Source organism: Dipodomys spectabilis, unplaced genomic scaffold (assembly GCF_019054845.1).
Source record: "Dipodomys spectabilis isolate Male_0828 unplaced genomic scaffold, ASM1905484v1 ptg000009l, whole genome shotgun sequence".
NCBI classification, from domain to species: Eukaryota; Metazoa; Chordata; class Mammalia; order Rodentia; family Heteromyidae; genus Dipodomys; species Dipodomys spectabilis.
In genome coordinates, this window is record NW_024870686.1 from 28,020,640 (window position 1) to 28,042,698 (window position 22,059).

A 22,059-nucleotide genomic window follows, 5' to 3' on the forward strand; every position below is an offset into this window, starting at 1 on the left:
TCATTTTGAAATTCTCCAGAGGGAAACAAGTTGACTGAATGTGATCTTGTGAAAGAGATCTTTTGTCCTGAATTTCCTTTTCTGTTTGTGTGTGTATGCATCTAAATGCTTTGAAAGCATTGGCTGCTTTTCATGTGAACTGTGTATTAACCTGATATAAATTCATATGTCTATCCATAGTTACATGAATGAGTGAATGAACAAATGGTGGAAACTTAGAAACACATGAATAAAAGAATGCTGAGCTTATTTTTCTTTCACTGAACATTTTAGATAGCAAATAAAATGAAGGCCACAAATTTGTATTTTGAAGGTTCATAAAGTATCAGATTGATGTATTTATGTGTCCTCTATATATTAATATCTTCAAACCCTATAAAATGATATTACCCATAGATGTTCAGTGGAATATCTTGAAGCTAAAATGTTATAATTACCTCTGTCATTGAAACAGAACTTTGACCTAAGTCTGTTACATTCTAAATTTTCTCCTCTGCCATTGTCCCTCAAAACCCAACATTATATGAAGCTAATAGGATGAACTTCAAAAAGACATTGACCTAAAAGTTAGGACAGAAACCTTAAGAAACTTGGCGCTGAGTGCAGCACTCCTTTTATTATTTTTATGTTCTATTTTTTTGGTCGGTTGAGGGCTTGACCTCAGGTCCTGGGTGCCGTCTCTGAGCTCTTCTGCTCAAGGCTAGCCCTACACGACTTTGAGCCACAGCTCCACTTCCAGTTTTTGAGTGGTTCATTGGAGATAGGAATCTCATGGGGACTTTGCTTCCCAGTCTGGCTTCAAAACAGGATCCTCAGATCTCAGCCTACTCCTGAATAGCTAAGATTACAGGTGTGAGCCGCCGGCTCTTTTTTATTTTTAATGCGCATACTATCCTCTGTGTTGTCAGTCCAAAAGAGAGGAAATCCCCGTGTCTTTTGTTCTTGTAATTATGCAAATAATGTGCATTTATTCCTAAAACCTTAGGCAAAATGACTGGGCAGAGTTAAGTCCTTCCAGTTACTCTTCTCAATCTCACCTTAAACTCAGTGCCCTGAAGATGCCCTCAAGCTTCTTGATACTCCCACATCACTCCCAGGGTTCTCATTTCTATGATGACCTGTGGTCATCAGTTATCCTCTGTCCTTTATGTTAGTTCTAGACATGGAAGAAAAGCTAACACTTATGATTGATTCTAAAAGTATTACTTCGATTGCTTCTTAGGGATAACTGATTACATGGTCTTGGGGGACATTCTCAATATAAAGGAATGTGGGCTCACGGAAACGAGAAATCATTGAGGAAATTGGAAACCATGTTTGCAGGTGCCATTGCCAGTGTCACGGGCTCTCCTCAGCCACTCAGTGAAATGGAGCAAGGTCAAGGGGTTGGGACAGTACTGATGGGAAATTATCCATTCCCTGACTTTCGATTGTGGAATATCTTAAAGAGTAAGCAGTTGACTATTTGAGAGAAACACAGATAAAATAAGGCTCAGCACCATGACAAGGAAGGTTGGAAAAGGGCAGGAATGGAGGACGTTGGTTAAAAGGCAATTTTGCCATCTATGCATTTTGCAAGAACTATGCTTGATGCAAGTTTTCCTGCTTTCCCCCCAGATAATGTATACCTGGGCTTTCTTCATCAGAGGAATTTTTAACTCTATTTATTGCTTTTTCAAATGTCTAAATCCTTTTATCTTTACAGTACATATGGCTCTCAACCCGGAACTGGTAAACACACTTCTGATCTAATTTAATACCCACACGACTGCACATTTTAAATATCGTATCACTAAGTGCATAAACAACTATGCTAATGTACAAAGTCGTACAGCACTGCTCACAACACGTTACAGTTTGCCAGCACCATAAAATCCCATTTACTTTTGCTTCAAAGTGTTTGATATTGAATTTGCTTTCCCCTGGACTGTAATTAACAACACTCTGTACTGCATACAAGATTCAATTGATTGACAATATTAATCACATTCACAGAGAAATTGGCTATTATGTCTGAAGTTTTTTTTTTTCTTTGTTATGTGTTCTTGGAATCTAGTCACTGATTAAAACCAAAGAAATGGCCCTGTTCACCATGCATCATGGACATTTATTTTCTTAGTATATTTAGTCCTTAAAGATTTTTTCATTTCTATTTGATCTGGACTCCTTAGTCCATAGACATGGAATAAAACCAAGAAAAAGTATTTCTTGTCAAAAGGAACAGTTTATTCCAGATAATTAAATCTAGGAATGTTCAAAGAAAACACAGCAAGAAGTATAAATTAGGTTCTATCAAGGGATATAGGTCGTTCCTCATGAATGGATTCTGACAAAACAATTTTGTGGGAAGCTTTGAAAAGTCATTAATAGTTTTGAAAGTTTTAAAAACTGGTACATTTTGGAGAAGAAAGCAACAAGGTTTAATTCTGTTTTAAAAAATGTACTTCAGACATTCTCAGATTTTTCATTTCTATATCTGACAGCATCTTTGAGCCTACTCATAGATGTCCATGCACATATGATTATGAATGCAAGGAGATATGTTTTTAAAAAATTCCCCTGCATAAATGCAGGGATAGACAATATAAAAATAAAATGTATATTTTAACATAGAATTAATTAAGAAACTGAAACAGTTCTTTTTAATGATTGTAGATCATCTCCCTTTCTTGTATATGTTGTACAGAATTGTCTTGTATATATTACCCATGACCCAGAAAGATAAACTTTCTATCTCACTCACCAATCTTATTGTTATTCTTAGGATTAGAACATAATTTATAATTTTCGCTAAATAAGTCAATTTAGGATGGAATTTCTAAATGATTTTGTGCAGTATAGTCCTACTTAGCTGGAAAATTAACTAATGAAATTTAAAAGTTGAAAGAAAGAATATAGTGAAGAATGTAAGTGATAGAATCAAGTTATTTGGGTTTCAGTCTGATCCCTGATAGTCCCAGACAGTGAGATACAATCATTAAATCTCTCCAGACTTGTAAAGTAAAAGATGACAGAGAGACGAAAGGTCAGTTATAATATTTAAAGAGCACCAAGGTACAGTAAAAAGTATATTAGATGATATGCTTGTTGTCATTTTGCCTACATGTCATAACACTTAGACTTCAGACAAATACATGTGTTGATCACTTTCAGCATCTATACAACAACATTAAAACTTGTATTTTCTTTGAATCTGGAAAGAGAGTTTTAAAAAATCTTGCAGGAGAAAACCTGATTATAGTTAATTTACCTATCTGCCTCTCTTTAGCCACCTTTCCTGTAACTCTACAGTATCCACACACATCTAATCTCATTATTTCTGTTACTCCTAGTATGCCTACATACACCTCATCTAGACACACATACACACACACACACACAACAATCACAACAAAGTAATTCTGTCATACATAGGTGTAGCTTGGTTAGGATATGATGATATTGAGCTACTTTCTGGAGTATTCTAGATTTCCTTTCACATCTGTGTTTTTACTTGCTAGGGGTTCTGCATGACATAGCAACACTGGCCATTTTTCAATCCACAGCTCATAAGACATGTATAGTGACCTTGATCAGGTCACTCTTCTATGGTGGGTTCAACATTTTGTATGAAACTACAATACATTGCTACTGTGATTATCTCTCTAAAAATTAAATTATGATAACAGAGAGACTATGTCTATATTTTTGTCTACCAGTGACCAGGTGCTAGCTACCATGGGGCCTAGCCCACGGATGTTTTAGATGAATGCTTGTTAAAGTCAATGCTACCTTTTCTTCCCTTCCTTCTTTCATTGCATCATACTTTCCACTCTTCTTCTCTAAATGGCATTAAACATACAATTAACTGCAGAACACAATCGACATACAATTAAATATAGCAAACAATAAAATAATGAAATACCACCCAACAGCTACTAATTCATCGCAATTTACTTCATCTTAGGTTTTGTTAAAGTTCGGGTGAAGAACACCAACGAAACTAATGTGTATATACTAATAATTAGAATTGAATTATATTGAAATATATTTCTATTTTTTTTCTTTTCTTTTTATAAATTAAGGACAAGATAGAGTTGTAAGCTCTATCACTTAGACAGATGAAACTATACTTTCACTCTTTTAAACTTAAAACACATCCAAACATTTTTTTCTGTATAGAAAATTTCTCTAAAGAGTACCAATTTTTTAAAATGTTCTGGTAATTTGAGCTACAATATGCAATTAGATAAGAGCATCTTATGCATTTTCCTTGGGAATTTCATTTTTTCACTCTTCATTTAGGCTGTAGCTCTTTGTGTGTGTGTGTGTGTGTGTGTGTGTGTGTGTGTGTGTGTGTGTATGTGTGTGCGTGCATGTGTGTGCGTGCATGCGTGTGTGCCCGTGTGTGTGTGTGTATGTGTGTGTGTGTGTGTGTGTGTGTGTGTGTGTGTGTGTGTGTTTTGCACAAGACACAGGGCTCCATGAAGTGAAAGGATATTTATCACTTAATTTTATTTTTCCTCATGATCTACTGAAAATGCACTAAACATTTATTGAGTTATTTAATTAAATAAATATCATGAATCTCTAATATGACATGGGAAGATAAAAGAGGACATGCTTTCAGAAGTCAGAGGAGAGGGATTTGAAGTAGAAGAGTATCAAGAACTCTGATTTTTCACACTCCTTTGCATTTATCAAAACTTCTCCTTTACACACTTCAGATTTTATTCAGAATTCCACTTTCTTACGATATCAATTTAAAAAATATGCATTTGTAACACAATGACTGGTGACAATATTGTGAGCTAGAAACTAAATGATGCTCATTTAATATTTACATGGCTAAATAACATTATGATGCATCTCAATCTTCAGAAAGGATAACGTCAGTACAAAAGTTTCAAACCTAGACTTTTCTTCTAAATTCTGGTTCTTGATCCTGATGTTGTACTATGCCTTCTCCATTTCTTTTATATTTGTTTCTATTGAAATGCTTTAATTGAAATGGTTAAGCTAGATTTTTAATTCTTGTAATAAAATTTGCCAGTAAATTTTCATGATTGTTCTTCCTTGCATTTTAATGCATTTTCATGATGTAAATGTTAAGTCATTAGCAGTTTCAACAATTGTTGCATGAGTAAGGTCACTGATAAACATCATTTCTTTTGTAAGTATCCACCCTTTTGGAGAAAAAGTTGACATTTTTGTTAGTACATCATAAATGACATAAAATTCAAAAGTATTATATGAAAGTCTAATTCTAAATCACTTAAATGTATTCATTGAGTGGGATTCTACATTTAAAGCACAATTTAGGCAGTCTTGTAAGAAAATGTCTCCATGTAGAGTACAATACAGAGCTGATGTTACTACAAGAAATTCATGCAAAGAAGTTTGTCAAGAAATACTGTCAATATATATTTGTGTATATAAATATATATCAGTATTGTAACTGAATTTATTTAATTACTTATTTTGAAGAAAAGTTGAAACTATATTTTCTACGTTTCTGTAATTACAATAAACTATTTAAAAGTTTTAAAAAGAAATATTGTCAATATTTTACTACATGGATTGCTTTAGACACAGATCTAATTGTCAAATAATTTGCCTTATATGAACTTGGGAATAATTCAACATCAATGAAATGTTACCAGCATTTAGGTAATGAATTTCTGCTTTAGACTTATTGAATAGGTCTAATAGATCTGTTAAATAGATCATGTTTATATATGCATAACAGAATATATACATTCTATAAATACAACAGAACAAATATATACTCACAAACATTGGAAAATTCTGTATCTTGCTTTAGAACTGCATCATCATGTTTTCTTATAATTTGAACATGTTGCACCAAAAATAGTTAACACTAATGATCATCAACTTGACACTCATTTTATTTACCAAGTGACTCTCCAAAAGTATTCTCACTGGAAACTTCAACTCACATTTCTTGCATAGAGAGAAGGAAATGTTTCTTTTTTATATATCTCTCTATTTTATCCTGTTTTGTTTTTTCTGTATCTCTTTTATGATTGGATATATATGTTTTAGAGTTGGAAGAGATTTAATCGTTTTTTTTAATGGACATGGAAAAACGGTTATGGACATACAAGAGAAACTCATGTCCAATAGACTTCAGTAGTGCCTCTATTCATTATTATTAGAAAATGTAGTGTTTTCTAAGCAAGTTCTTGCCAAGCGTTTACTTTGGAAATATGTTACTGGGCTTAGAGACCTTCACTGCAGGAAGGAGCAGCTTCATGGCTTACTGGCTAGCTGCGTCATTACTTTTTCTCTAGACATTCACAGAGTTATTGGGCATCATGACTTTCCCATTCCTAACTGATCTTGATCTCAAAAGCCATGAAGATGATTAAACAATCCCGAGCTCATTTCATGCCAATCCACATTATTCTTTCAGAAAAAACAAGTTGCAAGTCAAGTGCTGGTGGCTCACACCTGTGATCTTAGCTACTCGGGAGGCTAAGAACTGAATTTTGTAGTTGGAGGCCAGCTTGTGCAGAAAAGTCTGTGAAACTTTTTGTTTTTGTTTTTGTAGGTTGTGGGACTCGAACTCTGGGCCTGAACGCTGTCCCTCAGCTCTTCAGCTCAAGGCTAGGGCTCTACTACTTGAGCTACAGCACCGCTTCCGGTTTTCTGGTGGTTTATTGGAGATAAGAGTTTCACGGTCTTTCCTGCCCTGGCTGGCTTTGAACCACGATCCTCAGATCTCAGCCTCCTGAGTAGCTAGGATTACAACAGGTGTGAGCCACCGGTGCCTGGCTTGTGAAACTCTTATCTCCAATAAAGTACTCAGAAAAAGCCAGAAGTGGTGCTGTGGCTCAAGTGGTAGTGCCTGAAACTCAAAGAGGTGCAGGGACAGCATCTAAACCTTGAGTTCAAGCCAGTATCACTCCCCACTCCCTCCCCCCACCCAAAATTCAGTGCAGATATAGTACTGTGGACACAATGAGCCCCAATGAACACCCAGAGCTTTAAACTTCTTTGGACTCATTTTACCTAATTTAAAGCCTTGTTGTCACTGGTTCTAACAGGAAAGTAGTTTCATTGTTCTGTGAATATAGGGTTCATCCCCTCTGATCAACTTCTAAATTTGTATTTTCCATATATCAGAAAATAAACATTTGTCTTATATTAATTTATTGGGTTCATTATTACAAAATATTATATACAATATACAAGCACGCCCATATGAAGGTAAAAATAAATGAGGGTAAATCTATACAAAATGGTGAAGGTCACTGTTCCATAACTTAAAAATAAAATAAGTCAGACACTTGTAATAAAATGTTCTCAATGTTGTAAAACTTGTGTGATGGAAATGTCTGTTATTGGTTGTAGGATGTTTTGTATTCCATTTTCTTCCTGTATTTTTCAACATCTCTTCATCTGTGTCCTTAAATGAGTGACATTTCCCCCAGAGGACATTTCATCTTGAAGGAGGATTTCTTGAGGCTAAATCTGATATCTCATGAGTACAGGCCCAAAATGTTAAACAGAATCCCTGGTCCTCGAAACAGGAAGAATTAGCAGGCCTGAAATATCAATAATGCTAGATTGGAAAACTGTGTTGTATGTGGGTATATATATATATTGTATATATATATATATATAGGGTATATATATATATATTGGGTATATTTATATATATATATATAGGGTATATATATATATATATATTGGGTATATATATATATATAGGGTATATATATATATATATATGACATTTGTTATTTCTTTAAGTATAAGAAACTTGTACAAATGTGACATTAGCTTTTACAGCTAACTTCTGAAAGTGTCTATAAATGGCCTATGTAAGATTTCAAATGCTAGTGACAGGAATTCAACTGTGTCTGCTGGATCACTCAAGATTGGCTGTAGTTGCCTGAACCTAAACTTCTCCCGTTGGAAACATTTCTTGAAATTGTTTTCTAAATCCCTGACTGGCTTATTTTGGATCTAAATTGAAGCTCAAAAACAACCTATATTCACAAAAAGTCTTTTTTGAAACAAAAGAAATTGCGCCCGAATGAACACTTATGTAGAAATACTTTTATTTCTAATCCTGGCAAAATTCCTAAGACTTAATGAAGTGAAACCATTTTGAAAAAAAGTGAAAAAGCCCAGTGAAGTGACAACACAAAGAATAACAACTAAAAATAGTTTAAAAGAAGAGCTTGCTTTTCTGTCCAATGGCTGGCCTCGAAGGTTGCCCTTGACATTATACAATGAACCAGGCTTATGTTTTTACATTGTAATTATAAATTTTAATTTATCTTTACCTCAAAAGAACCAAATGTGATTATGTGATTTGGAAGGGAGTTAATAACAGATGAGTGAGATTATATTTTACCATTATGTTATGTTGGAGGGAAGATTACATTGTTAATTTTTAAGAAATAGGAAATCTAAAGGACTTTGTCAACAGCAATAAGAGCTCATCCAATGGTGTTTCCCAAAGACACTAACATTGATGAACTTAACTCTTGTTGAAAGGATCTGTCTCATCCTGCCAGGGGACCACCAGAGGCGGGCAGGCACAGGAGAAAGATTATTGCAAGGTTTATTAGAAGAGCCATATGTCTCCTGGAGACAGAGGGCAAGGCGGCCTCCACTATCTAGGTAGCAGCAGGATCTGGGGGTAGGGAATGAGGTAGATGGGAGTTCAGGTGGGTCTGGGTGGAGAGAGGGAGGGGCAGCAGGTCTCAGTGTAGCTGAGGACCAAAAGTAGGCATAATGCTGACACCTGTGAGTAGCTGTTGACTGTAGCACCTCCTCCAGGTCAGACAGATATGGTGCCTTGTGTTTTTAAAACTTTGTGAGTAATCTCTAAAGCATCCCTCTCAAATAAGTCATTTTTTTCAACCTACATAGAAGGTTCTGTGATGTTGATCACCTTGTTTAAAGTTTGATGGTGTTCTCTGGGAAAACGAGACCTCAAGTTCAAGTGCGACTGACTCCAAATCCATTTTTCATGTGTTTCTTTCTAGCTTCTGTTAGGGTAAAAGAGAGATTGGCGGGGATTAGTGGGGGGGGCTGTTCAACTTCCCCCCACCCCCATGCCAGGAATGAAGGCAACTCATCATTCCTGAACACTAAGAGGCAAATTTAAATCAGTTTCTTTGAGCCTGATCTCCAGTTGTTAAGATTCTAAATGGAGTGATTTAATTGGAAAGCTGTGTTTTCTAAGGACTCTAACATGTTATTGTAAGGAAACTGAGGCAGGAGGGTATCAGAATAAAGAAAGAGCAAAAGGTGAGCTCAGTAGACCAACAGGCTTTAGTTGGGAGGAAGCCTGGGAAGGGCAACTACCTTCAGCCAGGCTGAAGGAGATGCACATCACTCATTTACCCCAGGGTCTCTTTAAATATTAGACAGAAAGAATGAAGTTGGGGCAGTGGAGTGACAGATGGAAGCTGGGTAAAATGGAGGTGCAGGTGCGTGGATGAGCAATGTTATTTGGACTGAGCAGTTTCAAAGTCTCAGCAGCCTCTGTGTCAGGCAGGGGTCTGAGCATCACCTGTGGCCTTGGTCTCAGACTCTCTTCCAAGACCACCGGTGCATTTCTTTAGGGGAAGGGGAAGAGAGAAGATTCTAAGATATGGCTGTCAGGAGGGAAGGTGAGTGCTTGGCAAATTAAGCCACTTTCCAGTAGTTATAATTGTTTTGATTTTTTAAAAGAAAGTTGAAAGGGAGGCCACAATGACTGTTTATTTAGTTATCCGGAGGCATTTTTGTCCCTCACCTAATCCTACATACTTTAGGGCTGAATCTACTGGCATGAATTACCATCCATTACCCCATTTCTTAACCACAGTTGGGGCATAAATACAAGGCTAGCAAAGATGTCTTTTGTGGCTTTACTTTGCTGTCATTTTCTTCTCATTTGCAGCAGGTAAGTAGGAGAAGACAAAGTGCTGTTGGAAGCCTATTTGAATTAAAAAAAATGGGGAAACTACATTTAAAATTTTTTCCAGAGATATTTGTGATTCTATCAATAATGAAAATGTCTGCTATGTTTTATGCACTAGAAAACATTAGCAAATAGAAAAGAAAAATGAACTAAAAAAATCTCTGCTGATCCTTTTCAGATTTTTCCAGTTTCATAGCTTTGCATCTAGGGTAGGAATTTTACCACATTGCTGTTTACCTGCTCTCTTTTTTAGCAGAGCCTATTGTAGTGAAAACAATGCATTGATTGGAACTGTGGGTTGTTTTTTTCTTTCCAGTGAAAGATCATAGGTGTGATAAAATAGACTTGGTCCATTTTGCTTTGATTTTAAAAGTCTCTTTTGCTAACACGACCCCAGTTTTTGTGGTGTGAACTTATATTTACTAAATATATTGTAAATAGATTGCATGGATTTTTGTTCTGCATTAAAGATTTAGAAGTTCTCCAGGATTTAATTAGATGTGCATCTTTTCAAGTTCCTAATTGTATCGTGATGGACTTCTCTTATATTAAATTAACAAGTGAATGATTTGCATACAGTATAAGTATAGTCTACAGACTATTGCAAAATCACTTTTTTCCTGTTATATAAATCGATCCATTTACTATTGTATTAGTGGGAAATGAAGTTGTATAATTAGAAAGTAGTCAGACACTTTATAGTTTACTAGCTTAGGATAATTATCTACATGTAATATTACCCATTGATTGTAATTGAAAGAAATGGATTATAGTATTTAAAAGAAGTGGCAACCAAAACAGTTAAGTTGTCATAGCAACCATTGACTTGCAATGAAAATAAATTCATTTGTTGACATTTCTGTACTTTGTGAGCACTGTATTCCCTTTTGATAACTCTTCTTTTTCTCTTGTTCCTTTTTATTTTATTTTATTTATAATTTGCCGCTTGCCATTGCAGGAAGTAGAGGTTTGTATTCAGCTTCTGTGTTTCCTATTTTATTTTAGATTTTACATAAGTCCTTACATTTCAATTACCCGTGTGAACTCAATTCATATTATTTCCCTCATAGGATGATTATTTTCGCACTTGGAGTCCAGGAAAACCCTTTGATCAAGGTAAGAATCTAATTGTGTCAACATAAAATCCTTTCCATAGTCATAAACATTGTCCTTTAAAAATGATACTACTAAATGTTACTATTAAAATTACAAAATCAAACTTTTTATGAATATATCTGCATGTGGGAATGATGCTTATTTCAGGAGAATATAGTTGGAAAGTAAGCTAGGTAACATGACAGTGTCAAGCTTTATTTTTAAATATGTTTGGCTTATAGATTTTGGCTTTTAGACATTGCCATTTTTTATTAGTTGACACAAAGCCCTTCATGTAATTTTAAAGTGCATTAACTTGGAAATAGACGTATTTGTCGAGAATTGAAAAAAAAAAATTGTTCTTATGTCACCTTATCAGTGAATATATGGTTTGTTTTAAACAGACCACCTTAGTAATTAGCAGCATCTGAGGGCCAGCATGACCCAAAAGGGAACACTACATGCTCGTGTTCTCCTATCTCTGAACATACAACATATGTTTCTGGTTAGCTTACCTAAAGAAAGTAAAGCAGTAGAAATGGATGGAAAAATACCCTACGTTGGTAACAACAACAAAAACGTCAAACTCTGTGATATCATAATTATATAAGAGGGTTATTTTCTGAATTCCATGATATTAGATCTCAGGAATCTTCCACTTGAAATTTGAAAAACAAAATCTACTACTGCAGGTAATAATATCCTTGCCAAAGACACTATTGGCTGAAGCATTAGCGGTGATGCATCAGTCAGTTTTCTGTCACTGTCATGAAATATTTGAGGCAATTAAGTTACAAAGAAAGAAGTTTAGATTGGCTCTGAGTCTGGTCTCAGATTGAGTGACCCCTTCTGGTGAGGGCAGCACATCTTGGCCATAGAAGATGATGGAAGCCACTTTATATCTCCAGGCCAGGAAAAGAAGAGACTGGAGTGTTACTATCTCCTTTCAGATCATGCCCCAATGCCCAGAGCATCTCCCCTAAGACACCATTCATGAAATATCTTAATAGCCCTACTCCAAGTACTGTGTCTTACCCCCAGGGGTAAGGCTACTAAACATCCACACTCCAGTGAAAACGAGTAAACGATTGAGTTATGAAATACCAAAGAAAGCTTAGAATTTTTCTGTCATGTCCACAAAGTTTTCAACTTGAATATTTGTAATTGAAAGCCACACATGCAAACCCTATATGAGAGTCAACTAACATGAACAATACCAATATTACCCAGGAGGAGGACGCTGCCGTCCTGTCCAATTCTTCAAAATCATTTCCTTTCTTGTATCTTTCATGCTATAATACTATTATGCTGAGGTGTTTTTTTTAAATGGAATCTGCATTTTGAACTCAAAATTGATCATTTTGACTTGGGTTACTACTAAATAAAAAAGTACTAAAATCAGAAAATGAAAATAAAAGTAATAACAGGCAGAATGAAAATGTATTTATGCAGTTTCTTGCAAAATGAATTTTTATAAAGGAATCAAAAACCTTAAAAACTGAGAATTAACTATGAAAAAAGTGTTTCTCCCAAACTTACCACACTTGATACCTCCAGTTATGAACCGTAAAGTTGCTTTGATGTTCCCCCCATCTTTGGGTGTGTTACAGTATATGAGAGTGAACCATCTCTTGCTTATGTAAATTTTATTATTGCTGTAGAGAAAACTAACAAGTATGAGACCAATTTATTTTCATTTTCAAAGAAGTTTTAACCTGTGAAACAGTTTGTCCTTATTAGAAAAGAAGAAGAAGCTTATTATGAGTAAAAGGTAGTATTTCTGAAGTGCCAATGTTTAGTCACTTTTGTATCTGATATATATTAATTTCCTTAATCATGGCAATAATTCTAGAAGGTAGGTGAGAAAATGGAGTTGAGGAGAGATCAAATTCTTCACTCTTTTTTTTTTTGGTCAGTCGTGGGTCTTGAACTCTGGGCCTGGGCACTATCCCTCAGCTCTTCAGCTCAAGGAGAGCGCGCTACCACTTGAGCTACAGCACCACTTCTGAGAGATCAAATTCTTATTCGTACAACATTCCTATAAAATGGCAAGTCAGTTTGGGGCGCATCATTTTGATCTCTTAACTGCATTTTTAACATCTGTGTGGTACAGAAATTCATCAGATAACACGAAAAATAGTATTAGCTTCACAACTGCATACACATTTATGAATACATGCTAATTGTACGTATTGATAAAACTTTTTCCTTCTATGCATTCACTGTACACTAAATCCAACCACTGTCTTTTCACTCTCATCCTTAAAGCTTATGCTTTAGAAATGCATTTTATTTTTCATGTGAAAAAGCATTAGAGAAATAATGAGTACCGTTATTTCTGTGTGTAAAAATATTTTGCAGATCAGATCTTGAGTCTTTATAAAATAAATTATATATGATCAATAAATATAAAGAAAGCTTTATATTAAAAATAGTAACAAACATCTGGGTGCCTTGCTCATGGCTGAAATTCTAGCTACTAATGATGCTGAGATCTGAGATTAGGAAGCACTGTTTAGATGCATATGTTTTTGGACTTGAGTCTAAGTAGTAATTTATTTATAAACCACACTGAATGACAAAACTTTCTTCTTGACATATGGATTTGAACAATATAGACATAAGATAGGTTTCTTGTACTTTCTGATTTCAGAATTATTTTTAATAATCACTAATCTGCCTATGATAATTTTCAAGTCTTTTATATCTTTTATTTCAAGTCTCTTATATTTAATTAAATGTTATATTTCATTTCATCTATTACTTGTTGATATAATTTAATATATTAATATGATCAATTATATATATTTGGGTTTATTAACATCATGTTTTAATGTTTGAAATGCTTGTATATTATTTATTACTACATGAATATTTCATATCAATATAAGTTGATTTATCCTATTTCTGTCTCCTATTTTCTGTCTTTTTTCTGAAAAAAAGTGAAGAAAATGAAGATTTGGAGCTATTGGAATGAAGATTACTCGAATAAAACTTTTAGTTTCCCTTTTTTCCTTTTTATTTTTTTTCGGGGGGGCCATCTTAGGTCTTGAACTCAAGGGCTGGGTGTTGTCTCTGATGCTTTGTGCTCATGGTCAACGTTCTATCTCTTGAGCCACAGCTCCAATTCATGGGGGGTGGGGGGATTGGTGGTTAACTGAGGCAAGAGAGTCACAGACTTTCCTACCTGGGCAGGTACTAAGCTAAGACCCTCAGATCTCAGCCTTCCGAATAGCTAGGATTATAAGTATGAACCACTAATGCTCAGTTTGTAACATTTCTTATGATGGTGTTTCTGCCATTTTGATCAAATGCATTGTCAATTAACTTTTATTTCCATTTCTAGAGACTATTTCACACAATATGTAGAAATTAAAGTACCTGTGAATGAAATGCCAATATGTCATTATACAAATCGTATCATTTTCTATCATAAGAGTATAGTTTTACCTAGTGTATAAACACACACACACAAATGCACATAAGTATATATGTATATACTCACACCGGTAAACATATCCATTGGCACCTGCAAACTTGGCTCTTAAAATCAATACAAATTAATTCACAACTATATATACTTATATATACATTTATACTGACAACTGATCATAGATGTGTACCTACATACATGCATGCATACATACATATAATAGGGAAGCTAATTTCATTTCATATATTTTAAGAAAAACAAATTTCATTAAAAGTGCATACAGTAGTTATGCAGGAGAGGTTCACTGTGTTATTTCCAGACATGCATAAAATGTACCCCACTTAAGCCACTACCTCCCCTCCCTTATTTCCCCCTCCCTTCCTTAAAACAATTTCAACAGGTTATTGGTTTCTACTCATATATGAATATAAAGCACTTCACTCGTATTTATTTATGTTCTCCACTCACCCCACTCCTCCCACAGACACCCACCAGTGAAAGCTGCTGTTTAAGTAAAATCGCTTTGACGATGGAAATGCTGCTTCAAAATTAAAGTATATCAATGCCAGAAATAAATTGCATTGGATTTCTCCATGCTGAGTTTTCTGTTCTGTTTCTTCTCTTCATTAGCGTGGTTAATCATGAGTTGACACCCCGAAGTCAACTGAAAAATAGTTTTAATGAGGACATGCATCTTCATGAATAAGCCATCCAAATTCTGTGCTTACTATGACAAATAAACCAAATGAGGAGGATTTATAAGAAGCATCTATAGGGGTTGCATGCTAAAGATGTAGTATAAATTATTAAGTGCTTTTGACAAATATGCTGCAGCTTCTAAAGATAAATATTTATTGTTTTCCCTTTCACTATATTAACCTTGTATTGTTTGTGGCATGGCTTAATTATTGTGTGTGACAGACAAGTTATTAAAGTTTTTAGCAGTGGTTCGGAACAGATGTTTACAGAATCTGCTTGGATGAATATTATCTGCAAGTGTCACTTTTTAGCCAAAAGTTATCTTCTCTTCTCCACATACGCTAGATGGAAACCACGGATGTGAAATTTACTCCCTATATTTCTCCACTTTTTACTATCCAAACCAGCTTGGAGTTGCTTCCACTTAGTATCTACCCAGCAGGAAATTAGAATGAATAGATTAAACATCAGGACGCAGAATTGATTATCAATCTGTTGAAGGAAAGGTGGATGGAAAGAAAGGACTGCTTTGTTTGAAAGAACAGTCCTATGCGTAGCTTTGTGTTCATCCATTGCTTTTGTCTCTTAAGGATCCGATTTATCTGATTCTCATTATTTCTCATCCATTTGCAAAATGTCTTCCATATAAAAACAGCCCCAGCCTGCCGTGTCCCTTTACAATCAATATCTGGCTGCAAAGCCAAAGCTGTGGAGATTTCATCTGGAGCTTTTGTTCCCTTCAATGAACAAAGCTGTTCACAGTTTTATGTCTGCAATAATTTCTGCAACTTAAAAAGACAAGTGTTGGAGAAAAATGCAACTCCCAATTTGTCTTCTTCTTACAGTGAATGCAGCCCTGTACTTACCCAACAGGTTATGTAGATTAGACAATGTAGGTATTGTCTTTCTCTGATTTCTTGAGTTTCGTTGTTTATGTGCATGTCCTTTTTTTCATGCTCTCAGATGGCATTTCTTGGTTATGTTCTGAAACAATAGATAGGTCTGACCCAGGCTTACAATAGAGGCCTGGTGGTATGATAATGCGGCTTTGTTTAAAGCTCAGGGCATTTGGATATGTTTTAGTGGAAAAAATGGTGTTCTCAGAATTAAAATTCAGTGCTTGCAATATGCAGGGATGATTGCAGTATTTTCTAAAAGTGCTTTCAATCATTTAAGAATGTAAATTATGAACCGTTATTTGATTTGAACCATTATTTGGTCAACTCACATGAATCGATATAGGATTTTTTGTATCATTTTGGACAAATACCTTGTTAAGGCATTCAAATGCTAACAGCTCTGTCCAGTTCCATTCTCTATTTGTTAGATTATTCTTATTGGCAGCCTCAGGTCATGGGAGTTCTCTGGGCTCCTGTGCAAAACTTACTAGAAAGTTATATTCAACCCAGAAAACAGCACCACATGCTGATTTAACTCTTTATCACACTTTGTACCTAAGATCTACACATTGCTACTAAGTGAGGAATTTATTTTATTAGCCAGTTCTGCTTGCTTTTGCAACAATGGATTTTAATTTGTTTAGCTCCATAGTCTATAAAACCTAGCAACTAAGACTCTTAGATTCTGTAGTTTTAGGTCAAATCATGGTACTGTCTCCACTGAAGAGCAAAGAATTGAACAAACATCTGTGTTTTAAGTAGGATCTAGATGAATACAGCTTCATTTGATTTCTGTCACAGGAGCCTACACCAGTGTTCTGGGAGGGCAGTTCTATTTATTACCGTGTGATGATTTTGTGCATCACAGAAGTATGAATCAAATTTATAGAGCAAAGGATCGATCAGATTCACTTTGGAGGTGTTCAGTGATTTAAGAAAAAATACATTTATCACAAACTTTGTTAATACAGCACAAGCAGTAATGAGCATGGCAAATATTGAAAAAAAACTCCATATATGAAATTATATGTTTATGATGCATCATCCACTGGGTGAAAGTATTTTTCTCTTTGATAATTTCTATGGAGAAATCTTTAGTCACTTATAACTTGTTGAAGCTTCTAAGTACTTTTAGTTTAATTCAGTTGTCAGGATCATCCAGTTTTCCTATCATCTGCATGATAGACATATTACATAATAGTATAGATTGGGCAACTCCAGTAGCTTCTGACATATATTTAAAAATATATTTCTGTTAAAAATAACAGAAATTCAGGGTTTTTGGGGGTCCAGCCCTGGGGCCTGAACTCTGGGCCTGGGCGCTGTCCCTCTGCTCTTCAGCTCAAGGCTAGCGCTCTACCACTTGAGCCACAGCACCACTTCCGGCTTTTTTCTTTTTGCTTATGTGGTGCTGAGGAATGGAACCCAGGGCCTCATGCATGCAAGGCAAGCGCTCTACCACTGAGCCACCTTCCCAGCCCCTCAGGTTACTTTTATTCTTGAAAGATATCCTATCTATTATCTTCCTCCTTATATCCATAAATTACTTAAGAGCCAATTGTGAAATCTCTCACAGCAATGTTTGTTATAAAATTCTAGCTGGTAAAAAAATATAGTTAAGTACATATGCTTCTGCTGGCTAGTGCTAACTATTTAAAGAGAACCCCAAATAATGTAAATTTCAGAGAATTCTCTCATGTTTGTTCTATCTAAGAAAACTTCTGTCACTTTGATATACATTTTATAATTTGCTCAAGAAAGCATACAGAACTGAAAAGTTACTTCTACTTTTCTCATTTTCATTTGTTACAAAAGCTTCTGATTTAGTTGAAATGATCATGGAAAACAGGTAAACATAACACAGTCCCAATGGAGGATAAGTCAGAAAATGCCTACAATAAAGAAATGTAGTCTGGTTGCCAAAGTTAGAATCTAGCTTTGCAGTGAGGCAATAAGATTGGACCTAGCACCTTTTGCTAAGATGGCTAACTTTGCCCTGGCTGGCTTTGATTTGCCATCCTTTGCTTTTACCTCTTGAGTAATTGAGATTATAAGTTTTGTACTACCATTTCGGGTTTTAGAACCTAATTTTTATAATGTTTTTGAATTAAGATCAACATTAGACTTTGAAAACTTTGGCAAAACAGCCATTCAAACTGTACATTCATATAGAATATATTTTTGGTGACTTAGATTAGAAAATTCATAGTACGATTTAGGAGCCATAGGTAGGCATCCATTTTGGCTAGAAAGCAGAACTACTGAATGTTGGATGCAAATGTTTCCTCCTAATGATCAATATGAACTCATGCTGTTTGACCCCAGAAAGTATTGGACTTTATCTTCAAAGGCAAAAGTTCCTGATTTGTTTTACTTAGTGTAACTCAAATTATTTATATGATTATCGCATTTTAAACTACTTCTTAATTGGTACCTGAAGTTAATTTTATGGAAAATATACCTATCAACTATAAATTCAGCCTTCCTGATGAAGATGTTACTTACGATTACAAATGCATCTCTCATTCTGCTTCTAAACTTCACTACACCAATAATCAAATATACTTGCTTTTACAATACACGTGTTCTTTGATGTGTGAGACTTAGTGTTCCTTGTTAATTGAGGTCATAGTTCATCAAAACACATGCAGCTATTGATATCCATATTAATATACAAAAATTTGCTCTATCACAAACATTGCATTCCCTGTAATACAGCCATAATTAAATGTTTAACTTTTTCTAGTTTGCAATCTCCATTTTCCATTTTGTGATGGTTTGTGAATGTTTGTTTCTACTTCCCAGCAAGAACCCTGTTGTTTGAACTTTAGTTTCAAAAATCAGCTTTCCTCTTACTTAAATCTATATCATACTCAGTTTATGTAACTATCTGTCAATGAATTGAATTAAAAATAGATATGCAAGAATGTCAAAAACTATATACAAATTTTTAATCAACATTGAAAAGAACAATGACTGGGAGTTTCCAAACACTAATGTCAGACTCCAAACACCGATTCAGGAAGATCAGAGAACATAATCCAAAGAAAGATGGATTCCAGAAAGCTTATTATTTCAAGGCATATTATTTTCAAGCTGAAAAAAAAAGCAAATTAAAAATAAAAATACCTAAAGATGCCAGAAGGAAAATGAATGTATTTTCCACAGATGAGCACAGATAATAATTGAGGAAGATATCTCTGAAATCATGCAAACAGTAACAGAATACAGACTATTAGTGTTTAAGGAAAGACCCCAAATAAAACCAAATTAAAAACAAAACCCACGATGCTAGAAGTCTGTCTATATGGAATCATCCCTCAAAAGTGAACGAGAAACAGACTTACTTAAACAAACAAAATGGAGAGGACATTTTGTCAGAAGATGTACCTTACAGGAAATGCTAAAATTCTTGGGAGAGCAGGAGAATGATGTGTCACAGACAGATCTGCCTGCCTAATGAATGACTACTGAAGAAGAAATAAGTACAGGTAAAATAAAATGTTCTCTCATTTAAGGGGTACAGTTTCATTCAAACCATAGCTATAATGTGCTAAATTATGTTTTCTTATTACAGAGAAAATATTAGGAAGAAAATAGTAATATTGTAGGTGTGGGGAAGAGTATGGGAGTATTATGTAAAAATCTGCTACATGTTAATTTTAGAAATGACATTTTCATCAGAATAAGAATCTGCCTTTTAAGTATTACTCTCTCTTAATGGGTTATGGAGTGCATTGTGACCCTCAAAAGTCTGTATGAAATTCTCAGACCTTATATACATTTTTAATGTGACCTTCATTGAAATGGAAACCATTGTAGAAATGATTAAGCTTGGGAGAGGTCTAGGCCCTTAAAAGTGACATCCTTTTAAGAAGAGAAATGACAAACACTTTCAGAGAAGCCACTGTAAAGGAGATAGAGATTGGAACTTGGAAGACTTAAGCCCAGGAACACCAAGGGTGGCCAGCCACCACTGGCAAGGAGAGAAACATGGAACCAATGCTCAGCTTAGTCCTCAGGAAGGAACCAAGATGGCTGATTCTCTCATCTCAGCCTCCTGGCCTCTATGAATTGGAGAGAATATATCTCTGTTGAAGCCACTTGGTTTTCAGTATTGAGTTGTGATAGTTCTAGGAAAAGAATTCAATCAGTATTATTTTTTAATTGTCTGGATAATTCCTATGATGCTTAATTGTATTCTATCACCTAAACACAAAAGCCACTGTAATGACAAACATAGAATAATGCATAGCATTTCTCTACTTAAATTGGCATGTATCAATGATTACTTCTAATGTAATAGTTGTAATGTTATTGACAATTTGTATGCAATGGATGCATATTTTTGTTGAACCACTTTTTATTTACTGTTTTTGGCAGTAAAATGCATGCCACACTCTGCTGTTTTATTACAAATTTTCCACTGGATGATGAGAGCTCTAAACCTAAGATGGCCTCATGAGTAGCAAGTCTGAGCAATAGGTATGCTTTAATCTCTTCTTCGAGATTAAAGATAGCACAAGATGAAAACTACAATTTAATTTTGGATGTGCAAGTGACATTACAGGAATATGGAGCTCTCTTATTCAAGTATTACCAGTGGATATGGTACAAGCATGTGGGTGATCAGAATAACCATGGCACAGACACCAAACATAGAAGACCACTACTAAGAGATAAAGCAAGGAAGTCTAAATGTGACCACCATTTGCACACAGGCCCATCTGAAGTGATCTGAAACTTAAAGATTCTTTTAAATTTTCTGGTTTTCTTTGGCTAAGTTCTCTTAGGCAATTTCTTTTACATCCAGCAGAAAGATATCCTGACTGCCTATAGATCTGTAACTAGAATATCATTTTAAAGTTGGGTAAGCTGAAGTATAAGGGAATCCCTTATACAATTAGTTTGTATCCCAGGCTCATTATAAGAAGTTACTTTTCGGTACGCTTTTGTCTCTGAGCTTGCACAGGATATGCTTGTGAACTTTGTCTTTTCCAAGACCACAAGATAACTGTCATTTATGACAAATATTCTATAAGTCGATAGCAGATAGAATTGCATTTTCTCAGCAGCTTTATTACATGGGTTTTTTGGGAATGTTTTTTTGTTTGTTTTGGTAACTGATCCTGTTATCATATTGGTAGCTTTGAAACAAAATCAAACAGAAAGACGTAAGTACTTGGAAGATCTTTGACCTTTTCATAAAACAAAAGTGCCTTTTATATAATTACACTTCAAGACAAGTCCAGGGAAATCCTTAATACAATGAAGCTACATCAAACTCAATAGTTGCTATGAACCAGATTTCCTTCCAAGGTCAAAGTCACTTTCTCTTAGGTGAGTTGTTACCTCTGTGACCTCCTCTATTCCTGCTCGCCTCTGTAAAGAAGCACTTTGGAACCTTGAATCCTGAAAGCAACAAGCCAATCCATACAATCACTTCGTTAATTGGGAAAGCTTTGACCTGGATAGTTTCTATGAACCACACACTAATTTTTTTTTTCTTGCCTCAAGGAGGTGAAAGTAAACAGCAAGCCTCAAGCACTCAGTTTCCCAAAGTTGTTTTTTTTTTTAAATAAGAAGTACATGATTTATAAATCTAAGTCTTCAGCCTACATTACTACCTGATTATGGCTCAGCTATTTGAGAGAGGAAGACTCAAATAAGGACTGAGCTCCAAAATTTCATCCAGAGAGACACATACATGCGAGGTGATCTCCGAGAATAAAATCGCAACCAATCAAGCAGTACAGGTCTTCCCAAATGCTCCTTTATTTGTTGGTGTAACAAATGGCCACATGGCATCTATCTCTCAGATCCATCTAACATCATCAAAAATGTAAAATGATAAAAATACAGAAAGCGATATTGATTCTCACCGCATGTAGAACACTGCAAGCTGTGTATGACTTACACGACTATTCAGCCCCTTCCCGGATATTTTCATCATGGTCAGGGAAGGATAAAAAGCCAACACAATTTAAGAGTGGATCATTTTACAG

General features: G+C 35.1%; 1 protein-coding gene across 3 annotated transcripts in view; it reads left to right on the forward strand.

Moving 5' to 3' along the window:
- Nucleotides 1-22,059, forward strand: part of Spock3 (SPARC (osteonectin), cwcv and kazal like domains proteoglycan 3) — a 245,539-nt gene that overhangs the window by 93,578 nt on the left and 129,902 nt on the right. For 2 of the 3 annotated variants that reach the window (XM_042700884.1, XM_042700876.1), the window contains exon 3: nt 10,999-11,044. The exons of the other annotated variant lie outside the window; for it this stretch is intronic. In XM_042700884.1, coding sequence (XP_042556818.1) covers nt 10,999-11,044 — 46 coding nt within the window. The remainder of the gene's footprint in view (nt 1-10,998; nt 11,045-22,059) is intronic. 3 annotated transcript variants of the gene reach the window in all.